The sequence below is a fragment of the Suncus etruscus genome, chromosome 5 (genome assembly GCF_024139225.1).
Source record: "Suncus etruscus isolate mSunEtr1 chromosome 5, mSunEtr1.pri.cur, whole genome shotgun sequence".
Taxonomy (NCBI): domain Eukaryota; kingdom Metazoa; phylum Chordata; class Mammalia; order Eulipotyphla; family Soricidae; genus Suncus; species Suncus etruscus.
In genome coordinates, this window is record NC_064852.1 from 127,969,081 (window position 1) to 127,982,466 (window position 13,386).

The 13,386-nt window shown below is 36.5% G+C and overlaps 1 protein-coding gene across 1 annotated transcript in view; it reads right to left on the reverse strand.

Annotated features, from left to right (window-relative positions):
* The window catches only part of MYO1B (myosin IB), a 179,305-nt gene that overhangs the window by 42,119 nt on the left and 123,800 nt on the right, over positions 1-13,386 (reverse strand). The window contains exons 12-14 of the mRNA XM_049773173.1: positions 12,519-12,605; positions 11,853-11,918; positions 775-879 (exon numbers count right to left, since the gene is read on the reverse strand). Coding sequence (XP_049629130.1) covers positions 775-879; positions 11,853-11,918; positions 12,519-12,605 — 258 coding nt within the window. The remainder of the gene's footprint in view (positions 1-774; positions 880-11,852; positions 11,919-12,518; positions 12,606-13,386) is intronic.

Sequence of the window (13,386 nt, forward strand, 5' to 3'; positions counted from 1 at the left end):
TAAACTTTACTTTTGACTATTCTAAAATTACAGTAGAAAATTTGTACAGAACAATGCCTGACAAAGTAAACCCTCAATAAAATATTACCTAACTTTATTGGGAAATTAAAAAAAATCAATGTTTATCAGGATTAGACAAATTCTTAATACTGATCAAACTTATATGAATGTGATTGTTTTGGTTACATAGTTCTCTTCTATTCTGGAAAAGTAAAATATAATCATCAGCATGCTCAGTCCTCCAAATTCCCTCTTACCTCTTAGTAGTCACAATCTCTCATGACTACTGACAACTATCTCTAGTTTTCTAGTGTTGTTCTGCAGAACAACACAGAAATAGAATCATGTAATATGTATGTAATTTGTTGAGTCTGAGGCCTTCATTTAGCATGTCATCTGAGTCACCCATATTACTAAACTGATTAATAAACCTTTTTTTACCTGTACTGTATCTATAGTTTGCTCCTTTATACATCAGTGTAGTCCTTGCATTCATCTCAGACTATCCTTCTGCCATGCCATTCCTTTACATTCAGTGAGACTGTTATTTGTCAAATATCATTTAGTTATCATCTGCTCTGTATTGAATATTGTTCTGAATATCAGCAGCACAGCAGCACAAATAAAACACCCTCCAGTATGTATACATATTATACCAAAAAATTAAAAAATAGGGTTACACATGAAAAAGTCTGATATTAGGATTATATCTATCAGTGTTCCAAATCATTATTGGTGAAAAGAAACATTTTTTTTCTTAAGGTTCGACATTACCTCCCGTATATATTCCTCCTGCTCTTCTTTAAGTGTAAGTTCAATGAAGATTTGTTGCAATTTTTCATTACAGTAGTTAATAATGAACTGTTCAAAGCTGTTGTCCTATGAGAAGAGAATAAAAAAGAACTTTAGACCCCTTATTTATGACATGCGGACATTTTAAGCTACAAGAACCATGACACATCATCTTACAGATTTAACTGTGCCCCAGCACATGGTTCCTGGGACAGAAGCCTGCACACAATACAGCAATACAGGAATGAGTTGGAAACCAAGTAAACAAATGAGGAAAACACAAGCGATGCAGTATTGAGAAGATAAAGACTTCTAGTTGACAAAGAACACTTCACATGTGAAAATAAATGTAAATACTTTTCCCCAGGAGAAGAGCATAATAAACAGTGACATTCCTAGTTTCTGTCAATAAGTCAGTACTCTTCCATCTTCAAGATGACATTGTCTCAGGAGTCTTTCTCAGTGATTATGAATTTCTCCCTGATACAGGCCCAATGCCACATTCTAACTCTTCTATACCAGAACTTTAATAAAATGATGCTTGTCTGGAAAGATAGTACAGGAGCTATAATGCTTGCCTTGCATGATGCAGTCAACCCCAATTCATCCCCCAGAATTTCATATGGTTTCCTGAGCACTGCTAGGAGTGATACCTGAGCTTAGTGCTAGGAGTAAGCCCTGAGTAGCACTGATGCTCAAAAAAACAAAACAAAACAAAAAAAACATAAAAAAGAAAGAGAAAAGAGATTAAAAGAAAAGGTATTTTCATACATGTAAAATGAGTTTCCTATTTCTCTGACTTATAGACTGTATTCTGAAGGGCAGAAATTGGCATCAATAAAGTGCATCTATGCCTTGCATAGTACTTCAAGCCTAGCAAGTATTCAATATGGCTTTGATTAAAAAATGATAGTGACTGAATGAGGAAGATGCAGACTTCAGAAATTCAACACATGAACATGTCTCCCCAGCTAGGATTAACCTGTCTTCTTATAAGGTTCACACATTTATCTGTCATCATTTCCATTGGCTTTACCTTCCTATCAGTTATCTCATCTTACCTCTTATGGAAAAGACTCATGCCCAAAACATTCCTAAATAACTCACAGGATCTAACATACAGCTGCACATAGCAAGGACACAAAATGCATGTTTGCTGTGTCAACAAACTTCACCAAAAAGCTACATTATCCGGGAAGAGGCAGATTGGGTAACAAAATGCTATTTTCACCTCTATTTCCACCTTCTGAAACCCTTTGCAAAGAGACACAGTGGTGCTGGGAGTGACCCTGTCACTGAAGACTTGATGGACTTCTCCTCCTCCCACTAACCTGCCAAAGAGGTAGAAAGGCCAAGGTTTAATGGTGGAAACTGCCACTCCCTCTGAGTATAAGCAACTGGCCTTCAGCTCTTTAAAAATAGTGAAAGCAAAAAGATCAAGTACATTTAAAGTTCATCTAGCAAAAGCAACTTTAGTCCCACCTAAGACTAAAAAATGATAGATCAGACCATATTCCACCACCACACCTGTAAATTATCCTAGTCATAAATCTGAGAAATCTGAGGAAAATCCTACGGATTTTGTTTTTGTTTTGGAGACATAACAGATAGCTCCACCCCCAGTACTCATTGCAAATAAAAAATTTAAAAACCATGTGTTCCATTCTTCAGAGCTTAACAAAAACAGAAGCCAATCTGGTAGAGATGCCTTATGGAACTATTATGAGCATAAGAAAAAATTTGGTTTTCTGGCTCTGGTAAAATAAACCATCATATAATATCACTAACACAAAAGGAAACTGTAAATAAAGTTCAATTTTTAATGACTTATATGCAAAGCTCTTTTCTTTTTGCCTTTTCATTTTAAGACAACATATTCATAGAATAAACAAATTTTATTTATCAGGTCTGTGCCCACACAGGTATTTAAACTCAACTATTTTGAATGTTCAAATGACAGCCAATGAGTAAAAGGGAGAAAACAGCATCATTAGACCCATTCTGCAGACACTGAGCAGCATGTTTACAGAACAGGACTACGGAATACACACAAGCAGATTAGAAACCAGAGGCAACAGTTCACACTTCATACATAATTGATGGCAGAAGGTTAACTTTGCTTTCAATTTAAAAACAAAAACAAAGCCTGCATGAATTCTCCACTTCACACAGTTAATCAAAGGCCATTTACTGTGAAATTCACAGAGCTGGAGCAGCTATTAACAAAGGAGCATGCAACAGAGTGCCACTGCAAACACATCATACTTACTGCATTCTGGTGCAAAGGGGGACAGATTACACAAAATGCAGTCAGTTCATAATTTGCAATAACTCTAAAAGGAAATACTCATTGAGAATTATTCATGGGTGCAGATGACGGATCATTCAGGTTCTATTTCTCATTGGCTTACCACTTGAAATCAAGATATAGGTCTGACCAATCACAAGGCCAGGCCTGCGATTCCTAAATTGGTGTCTAAACTGTGGTTCTGCCATGTGAGAGCTACTCATAATCAGACAAAAAAGGTTTAAATGAAATAACTACTCAGCGGTCAAAGGGCTTATAGTCCAGAGACATGTGAGTCTAGCACTTCCATCGTTACAGATTTCTACAAGAAATAGTAGGTGTAGTAAACAGTAATCCAGGGACCAGTAAAGCAACAGTTGGAAGTCACCAAATGACTAGAGAGACTTGCTCCATACAAAAGCAGTTTTCCTCCTATCACAGCAACCCACCCTCTGAGTTCTCTGTCAACGTTTCAAATACAAGGTGCCAGAGGGGCTTGAGAGACAGTACGGTGGGTATAGTCTTTGCCTTGCACACAGCAGACCAAGGTTTGATCACACCACGTATGTGACTCATCAGGAGTGATTCTGAGTGCAGAGCCAGCAGTAAGCTCTGAGCAACACAGAGTCATCTCTCCCCAGAAAGGAAAAATAAGTGGCAGAATCCAACTCGCTTCCCCATATTATACCTGATCATCAATGGAGAGTCTGTCTCACAGATTCCAAAATCATGGTATGATTCACCAAGGTGATTATTAGGATGGAAAAAAATATATAGTCGCATTCCTTTTGACCTAAACTTCACTTACTGATACTGTCTATTTTGAGGAAAATAATACTTCAGAAAGCATAAAAAATAACTTTCAAAAATTGATAAATTGGAGGATATTCAAAACATCCTGGGTATCTCTTCTATAATGGCAACACAGATTATGAGCATTGATTCATATATACAGTCATTAAACATGACGAAGTTTTCCCTCCCCTTTATATGATTCTCCCTAGACCATCACAAAAAGATGAAGTTCCAGAAACAGTGTGACATTTGAATATATTTATAAGAACAGAGAGGGTAGTCTGCAATTCCTGAGCCTAACATTTTCCCACGCTTTGCAATCATGACTCAGTCTCCATGGGAGGAAGTGGGAAAGAGCTTGCTCCTGAGAAATGATTCACCTCCTTTTCTCTACTTTTCTATCCATGTTCCACGGAGAGATTTTCAGCCCCTCTGGTTTCTAACCCAGTGTTCTTCAAACTTTGTAAGTCTAAATCAGCACCATCTTTCATACTACTTCATGAAACAGCATTTATAATAACTAGGCTGTATCAGTGGTTTTCAACCTTTCTACACTAGTAGATCAGTACTGGTCCATGGAACCGTGATTGAAGACCACTGTTTTGTGTGGGATAACGAGGGATCTCAAAATACTGGGACAAAGTGGAAATATGAAACAACTTTAGTCTCATGGAAAACTCTGACACTTCAATAGAAAAAAATATTAATGAAAGCGAACACTGGTTTAAGCTAACATTTCTCAATAAAGACTGAGAGATAAAAATAAAACTTCCAAGAATGTCTTCAGAATGTACAACCTGAATTAAAATATAATAAAGTACGGAATAAAATAAGAAAAAATAAAAAATAAAAAAATAAAAATAAAAAAAAATAAAGTACAATTTTTTGTTTTGTTTTTGGGCCACAGCCAGTGACGCTTGGGGGTTACTCCTGGCTATGCGCTCAGAACTCGCTCCTGGCTTGGGGGAGCTGGCTTGGGATGATGGAGATTAAGCCAAGGTTGGTCCTAGATCAACTGTGAGCAAGGCAAACGTCCTACCCCTACGTTATCGCTCCAGCCCTAAAGTACAATTTTCTAGGATGCAATCCTCTTGAATCAAGTCCAACAATTACTCTCTGTAAGAAGATTGCTCTAGGGAACACAGGTAAGCAAGATGTCTTGGCTCTAGAGAGGGTCACCATATATTTATACCAAGTGCATCACAAAGCACTTATTCTAGAATATCTAAGAGACCAGAATTGAAATAAAGGATTCCTTCAGAAAAATTCAAGTCTCTCCTTTCTATAGATCCACTGGTTCACTGGAAAGATCTTAAATAACAAAACAAAACAAAACAAAACAAAATAAAACCAAAAAACCCTAGTGCCCAAGAGAGTGGCTCAAAAGACCAGAACATACAGTGCATAAAATGAAGGAACCCTGAGTTTGAATCCCTGCACTGGACAGTCCCTTAATTACCACTGTGTGACAACTCTTATCCTTAAAAAATAACACAGTTACTTTAGATTAATAAGGAGCTGGAGTGGTTGATAGCACAGTGGTAGAGCATTTATTTTACCTTGCATGCAGGTTCAATCCCCAGCATCCTATATGGTCCCCCAAGCCTGTCAGAAGTGATTTATGACTGCAGAGCCAGGAGTAATCCCTGAATGCCACCAGAGGTGGCCCCAAACCAAACCAACCAACAGACAAAAGAAGGATAATGTTAATGATAACTTCTCCCTTTTCAGAGGATCATTTGTATCTTTAGGATATGGTTCTATCAGAGCAATAAATATTAAAAAGGAAGAAAGCAAAATAAAGAGGACACCATAATGTTTGTCCATCTTTACAATAAGGTTGGAACATATCAGATATAGGAAAACAATGGGCACGTTTAAATAAAAACGTTCAGTTTATTAAAGCAAAAAGGGCTGGATGAAGTCAAGGAAATGTGGCTAAGGGCCCTACCGAAAGCTTTACATGTAGGAGTTCTAGGGTTGACCACTAGATCACAAGGACCCTCAATTTTGCTGTGAGTGCCCCTAAAGTACTGCTAGTCAACTATTTTATTGGTTTTCTTTAGTAGTTGAACACTTTGAATTGAAGTCAAATATTATACACGAGAGCTAGGGGTGAGAGTTCCATGACATGCCCACAAGCCTGAAATCATTATATTTATATGAAAGCTGTAAGGTTTTCAGTGCAATATCTGCTACAGAAGTCAAACTACTTTATACAACTGCTTTCAAATGTGCTGGGTATCTTGGCAAACATGCACTTAAAGTCTTTAGAGCTAGCTCTACTTTAATGCTGTCCCTACAAAAAAAATATATAATGCATTCACTCAACCTGTATAACAAGCCGTATTTACAAAAAGTCTTAATGTCAAAAACTGGGCACACAACAAAAGCTGCCTTACTTTCAGAAATCAAAAAGGCTACAAGAGAAAAACATTAAATATGATCTTTTTTCTTTGGGGAAGTATTTGGACCACACCCAGCAGTGCTTAATGTTTACTAGTGGCTCTGAGCTCAAATACTAGTTCTGGCAGGTTCAGGAGGCCTTATGAATGCCAGGGATCGAACCTGGGTTGGTAGCATGCAAAGCAAATGCCCTACCCACTGCGCAATCACACTGGCCCCTGATCCTGTTTGTGTCACAAAACTGCATGGATGGCTAAATCTTTAGACAATTTCCCTTTAAATATATAACATTCTTTTTTGAGATAAGCACTCAGTGAAATAAACAGGAAAAGAATGACAGTTCAAGCACTGTTTAACTATTTTTCAAAGACTGTTTAAAAGTTGCAGCAAGAATAATTATGTACATAATATTATGAGCTATTTTAATCTTTCCATTTGCATTCTAAAATCTATTTTAGATTGTATCCTTTCTCTTCAACACTTTATAACACATGAAAAAGGAAAGGCAAAAGCTTGAAAGATAAGGTGTTGCCTGTAACTAAAATCAATTGCCTTTTAGAAACATTTAAGCCAGCTATTAGCTGAGATAACCTGGGCTTCAAGCCCATCATACTTCAATCAATGACTATTGGACTTGTTCAGAAGGCCACAAAGAATAAAGGCTGCTGACTTACAACAATTGAAATTTTGCTTCAATGAAATTGCTCAATCAAAAAAAAAAAAAATGAAATTGATGTCCTGCTTTGGCTGTCAAGACATTCATCACTCAATTTTCCTACTAAACTGCCTACCAATTTTCATACCTATCAGATATTTAGAATAAAAGATGAATCAATTCATCTTTCATAGTTTGGAATTTTCTTCTTTTCTAGCTTTGTATTACACCCAATAGTGCTCAAGGCTTACTCTTGGCTCTGTATTTAGGGATTATTCCTGGGGCTCAGGGGATCATACGTGGTGTGGGAAAAAGAACCCAGTTGGCCACAAGCAAAGCCAAGAGTCCTATCTATACTGTACTATCTCTCTAGCCCCTGAATTTCATGTTTTGAAAAACTAGCACTTATTATTTTATGAGCATGCTATAAATATTCTTGAGCTATCACAAGACATTATTTTAAGTTATAAAATATCCAAACTTAATTTTGTAAAGGAACAGGAGTGTCTGGATAAAAATTCTCTGCCTTTGTTAAACTGGACTCATGTTCTACCAGGATATACAGATACATTTTTCTACTCTAAAAATTTTAATTCACTTTACCTTGTTTTTTGCTATCAGTGTCAATTAATCTGTTTTCTAAACACATTAGATCATAGGCACCAGAAGAACAGTATAGAATGTTCTGTAAATTCATGTATCATCACCCCATAGTTGAGTGCATCAGTTTTTCTCTTCCTTTTAGAGGTAGACTAAAGTGTATGAAAGATTTTCAGCAATGCAACTGAAAAATGATTTTTCATGGGAACTAATAGCAGTGTCCTGATTCCTTTAAAAACAGTAAAGAAACTCATTCTGTTTCTTAACTGTATACATTTTTAAAGAGATTCTTTGGTGTTCCAAAGACAGAGTCCTTATCCCCCTCCTTTCCTTAGAGAAACAGAGGCATAATTGTCTCTATAATTTATCACTTGAATCTCTATACATTTTTGTTGGCCGAACAATATCACAGTAATTTACATTTCTGCATTGATGTGAATTTTGAATACTTACAGTTAAACTCGGATCCTCTGGACTTCAGTTTGTGGGAATATTAAGGTCCTGAATTTTTTTGTGTTCAATGCTCTGGCTTCTGTATATTTCCAATCCTGAGTTTTAAGTCTACTGAGATTTTCAGAAAATGTCCTCTGTCACCTGGGCAATGTACTATGTAAATAATATTCTAGTTCTCTTTCGAAGAGTTCCTAAAAATATCTAAGGCTTAAAACCAAATATTCATCCTGCCTTTTACCCCAATTAAATTTATTTATAAGTAAGAAAAAGCAAACTATTCAAAATTGAGATCTGGAAAGATTAATCTGAGACAGTTTAAAGAGAAAAATGAAGAACAATTAATGATGAAAAAACATTATCTTGTGAAGAAAGAAAATTAATTTCTAATCATCCAATGAACTTCCTAAGACAGGGTACAGACTGTCAGATTGGAATTTGCTTTGAGTAAAGGTTCTGTTTAAAAGGGTAACAAGTCACCTATCCATTTTGGGTCTCTTTTATATACACAGGTGAGGTGTCAGAGACAAAGTATCCATGAGGATAGGTCTTTTTTGAATGAGGGACATTTTGTAGAGATCCAAACAGCAAAAGGAACACATATAGCATTTAGATTCCCTCCAGAGAGTCTTTTTTTTTTTTTTTTTTTTTGGAGGGGGCATCTGGATTTGAACCTCCAGAGAGTCTTACCCTTCATTCATACCTGAATCACCTGGGATGTAAATACTGTTACTCAGGGTTGAGGATGTAACTCAAGTGTAAAGTACATCCCTTGCACTTGTGAGGTCCTAGGTTCTATCCCCAAAACATTTTCTTCCCTCTACCTCCAGTATAAATAAGACACAGTTAAGTACATTTTTGAAACAATAAAAATTAGTGTAACATATATATCTGCCAGAATTCCACACCCAGAGAATGTGTGTTATTGGTCTGGGGTATAGAATTTTTGGCTATGTTTGAGAACTATTGAGTAATTCCTTTGTAGAAAGAAAAAAACACTTAGAGAAACAATACAAGTTTTTTTTTAATAAACTAAAGTCCAATAACAACGTGGAGGAAAGGAAGGGGCTGGAGCAATAGTATAGCAGGTAGGATGCTTGCCTTGCACATGGCTGACCTGGATTTGATCAAGGTCCATTTATGGTCCCTGAGCCCACCAGGAGTGATCCCTAAGTGTACAGCTAGCAGTCAGCCCTGAGCCCTGCTCACTCTGGCCCAAAAAAGATGAACTAAAGAGAAACTTGTATTATGTACTGATAAAAAATACTCCTGAACTGATGACAGATATTTTTCTAGCACCAAGTTAAAGGATGTTTCCATCCAAACACCCACCATCTGCTCTTATTATTATTATTATTATTATTTCTATTGACCAATAGAAAACATCTTCTCTAAAAAATAATTTAGTTTCATTATTGACTTTCCTATCAGATAGGATAGTGTCTCCCAGCCTGCAAAAACCCTTAGATATTAAGAACAAAATTATAAAGCTACATGCAACAGACAACCTATCTCATTCACCCATAGAACAAGGTTCAACTCAGCACTCAGTAAATGTGTGGGAAATAACTACCTCGCACAAATCAACCTGCTTACGAAGGCAAAATTCAGTTTCTCAAGTACTGTCAGAGTCTTTTCACCATGATTATCTAGATCCTCAAATGACAGATGAAAGAGAGCCGATGTCTAATCAAAATGCTAAAACTGTCATAAGGTTTCCATGAACTGTGGTTCTAGACACTCGGCACCTGCCCATGGACTTAAGGATCAATAACTTGTTGGTTTTAGAAATATCTCTGCAGATAGTGATATTTCTTTTTATTTTCTAGGCTATCCAAGCTTTAGTGCTTCTCATAACATCATCTAAATTTAGACCAGAACTGTGTCAGGAAAAACTATTTTCCCTGTCAACTATAAGGAAGAATAACTGATTTTCAGCCTGAGCAGTGATGCTAGTAACCTGAGGTCCTGCTCAAAAGAAATTAATTTTGGGCCTGGAGTGATAGCACAGTGAGTAGGGTGTTTTTGCCTTGCACTTGGTTGACTCAGGTTCAATCCCTGGCATCCCTTCTGGTCCCTTAGCCTGCCAGGAGTGATTTCTGAGTGTAGAGCCAAGAGTAACTCCTGAGCACTGCTGTGTGTGGTTCAAAAAACAAACACAAAGATTAATTTTGGCGCTATGATTTCCAATCATGTTCAACAGATTCTCTGAATTCACATACCTGAAATTCTTCCTTCCTACAAAGCGATAGTCTTTAGTATACTTGGCAGAGTCACATACAGGAATATTAATTTCATAAATTTACAGAAGAGAGCAATGCTCTGAAGGCCTTCAGAAAGCAAGCGACCAGAGCACAGCACAAGTCTTATCACCAGTCACAAAGAGGCATTCGTCAAGGTTCCTAATATTGACCAGAACTTGGGAGTAATGGCCAGCAGCAGTGTGGAAACAGGGAACATAAGCAACATAATACTGGTTATTTTTTTCTCAGTTTTTTGGATACTAGAACCTTGTGCATTTAAGAAAAGTGTTTTATCGTAGTACAGTGTTTCTCAGTCATGAGGCCAGAAGTTTCCCAGGGACCTCCAAGAGAGCTACAGATAAAAATGGCATAAATAGGAGCTCATGACATGAGACATGGGGGCCAACGAGAGGGCTCTCACGAATAGAGAACAAAGTGAAAAGGGCCCATGGTGAAGAAATGGTGATTCAGTTGGTCCTGTATTGAAATATGAAAAGGGTTGAGGCTCTGGCCTGCCCTTCAAGGGGAATTATGGGACTTTCAGAATCTTACTTGTTCTCCTATAAAATAGGAATAACAGTAACTAGCTAATTTAGGGGCTTGTTATAAAGATGGAGTACAACTTATGCAACATTTTAGTTAGTCTTTAATTTTTTAACTCTAGCTATTAAATATCAATTTATTTAATTTAATCAATCAAGCAGGGAAGAGTAAGAAAATGGTCATGATGGTAAAAAACAAAAAACAAAAAAACCTGAGTTGGAGGCAGGAAATGTCTGATTGTATATCCAAGAGTTTGAGGATTTTGTAATTTAGACAATGTACATTCTTTGGGTAGTTATTCTGGGCAGCATTTCAATACTCAAAGAATTTAACAAATCTTTATTTGTGAGGGGAGAATTAAAGAAGAAGGAAATTGATCTTTGAATTATCTTCCTGAACCAACCTAACATACCATTCATAAAAGTAAGAAAAATGTTTAAAGGGAGCCTCATAGCAGCTTCTAAATGTCAAAGTTAGCATGAGGGTAAACAGGAAATGATAAGTATAGGATATAATAAGCATGGGGTCTTTAAAAAATCATTATGAATGTCAGCAGAAGTTATTTCACTCTCTACCACAGAATCGTATTTTAAGATCCCAGCTGGATGGGATCTTAAAAGCAATCCAGATCTTGGCGCCATGATTATTTGCAAGCATACTCAAACAATTCTTCCCAAGTCCCACGGGGATAAAAGCATTGGCTTTGGCCAGCCCATGGCCAGTATCTGACTCTTTTATTCCTGGCTTTCCCCCAGGCACCATCCTGACTCTGTTTCCAAGGAATCTATTAATGAACCAATGGCCACAGGAATAATGTTCCTATACCTTGCTGAAAAAAATTCATAACAAGAGGTTCAGTTTCTAATTTCAAAAGTCAAGTACTGTTACAAAAAGTTATTTTATAATAACACTGACTCTAAATTGCTCACACTCCCACTTACAATGCATGCACATCACTTCATTTATATCTAGGCTATTTATAATTTCAAAGTTTATCCAGTATATTACATGTTATCTGTTGAATTTTCAATTTTTCCCCATAAATAAAGATAAGGCAAAATATAGAGGGAAAAAGGCTTACCTCAAAAATCTCAAAGCCATAAATGTCCAATACACCCATGACCTTCTTTCTCACTTTTGTTTGCGCCTTTAAAGTAAGTTTCAAAGTAATGGGTTAATTTAAGCAATGCAATGTAATACTAAAATCATAGAAAAACAAGTGGATACCATGTGAATTGCATCCATAACTGGGAGAATGAGTGTAATTTGGGTGTTTTTTTAACACATGATATGAGGTACTGGTATAGAATATTCAAGACATTTTAATAATTGATGACAATTAATGTAACAACTATAAAAAGTCACTGAATGTTACCATAACCAGGGTCTTTCAATACCCCTTAGTTCAATGCCCTCATTTTATTGAAGAGCATATCGGAAGCTAAAGAAGCCAAGTGACCTATTCAGCCAAGGCTTGAACTAGAGAGATGATGAGCCACATTCAAGACCTGGGATACTGATTCTCAGAATAACTCAAAGGCTATGATGATGCACAGGTGAGATTTCATATAACAAACATGGCAAAACCTAATCAGGCAGAATTAAGTTTAATTCTGCACCGAGTAAATTCTTTGGTCATTCTCTATAGAGATGGTCATCTGTTTTCCAAATATAAAACGAAATAAGCTTAACAGTTTTCACTCTACACACCACTGATTACAACCAATTAGGTTACAGAGACAGGTACCTTGATGCTTTCATTGATTCGATTCACCAACCATGAAAACAAGCGGCTGTAGAGATTTTTAGCCAGAGCATCCCGGGCATAATAAGCCTATTAAAGACAAAATAGTATTGAGAATTATTAACACCCATATTTTAATACTATTTAAAACATAATTAGGATTATTTCCCCTCATTTTTTTTTAAATTTTGGGTCACACCTGGTAATGCTCAGGGGGGTTACTCCTACCTCTGAACACAAAAATTATTCCTGGCAGTGATGGAGGACCATCTGGGGTACCTCACCTGCTCAACAATCCCTTTAGTCCCTCAAGTTTTTTTTTTGTCAGAGTGAGTTTTGATGATGTTCTTGATGAATAGTTAAGCTGTTCAGAGAGTTCAGCAAGTTCTTCCTAACCAGTTCTTTTACCTTGTAGCCTCCCAGAAAAGTCATTCTAAAATTTAGCACAAACCTTTTCTCTTAAGACATATGACTATGTCTTTTATGTATGTAAAATATTCAAGTATGATCTTTAGCAAAGATATATTGGAGGCAATTTAGATGTCCAGTAAGAGGAGTAAGATAAAATAAGCAAAATCCCACTGAGAGATACAACACAATCATCAGAAAATGACCCTTAATAAAATTAGCTGATGGAAAGGAAAATACTTGTAATATATGAATATTTAAAACTGACTTTAATACAATGATCACTAGTTTGGGACCCCTTACACATAGAAAAGAAAAAGCAGAAGAAACACACACAAACTTTACAACCTTTTGAGTAATTTTTTAAATCTTCCATGTGTGCTGCAGTACTGCTTTGTTGATAATACACAAAGCAATGAATATAAAACCCTGTCAGTTGCAAATTTGTTTGATAGCCAGTGAG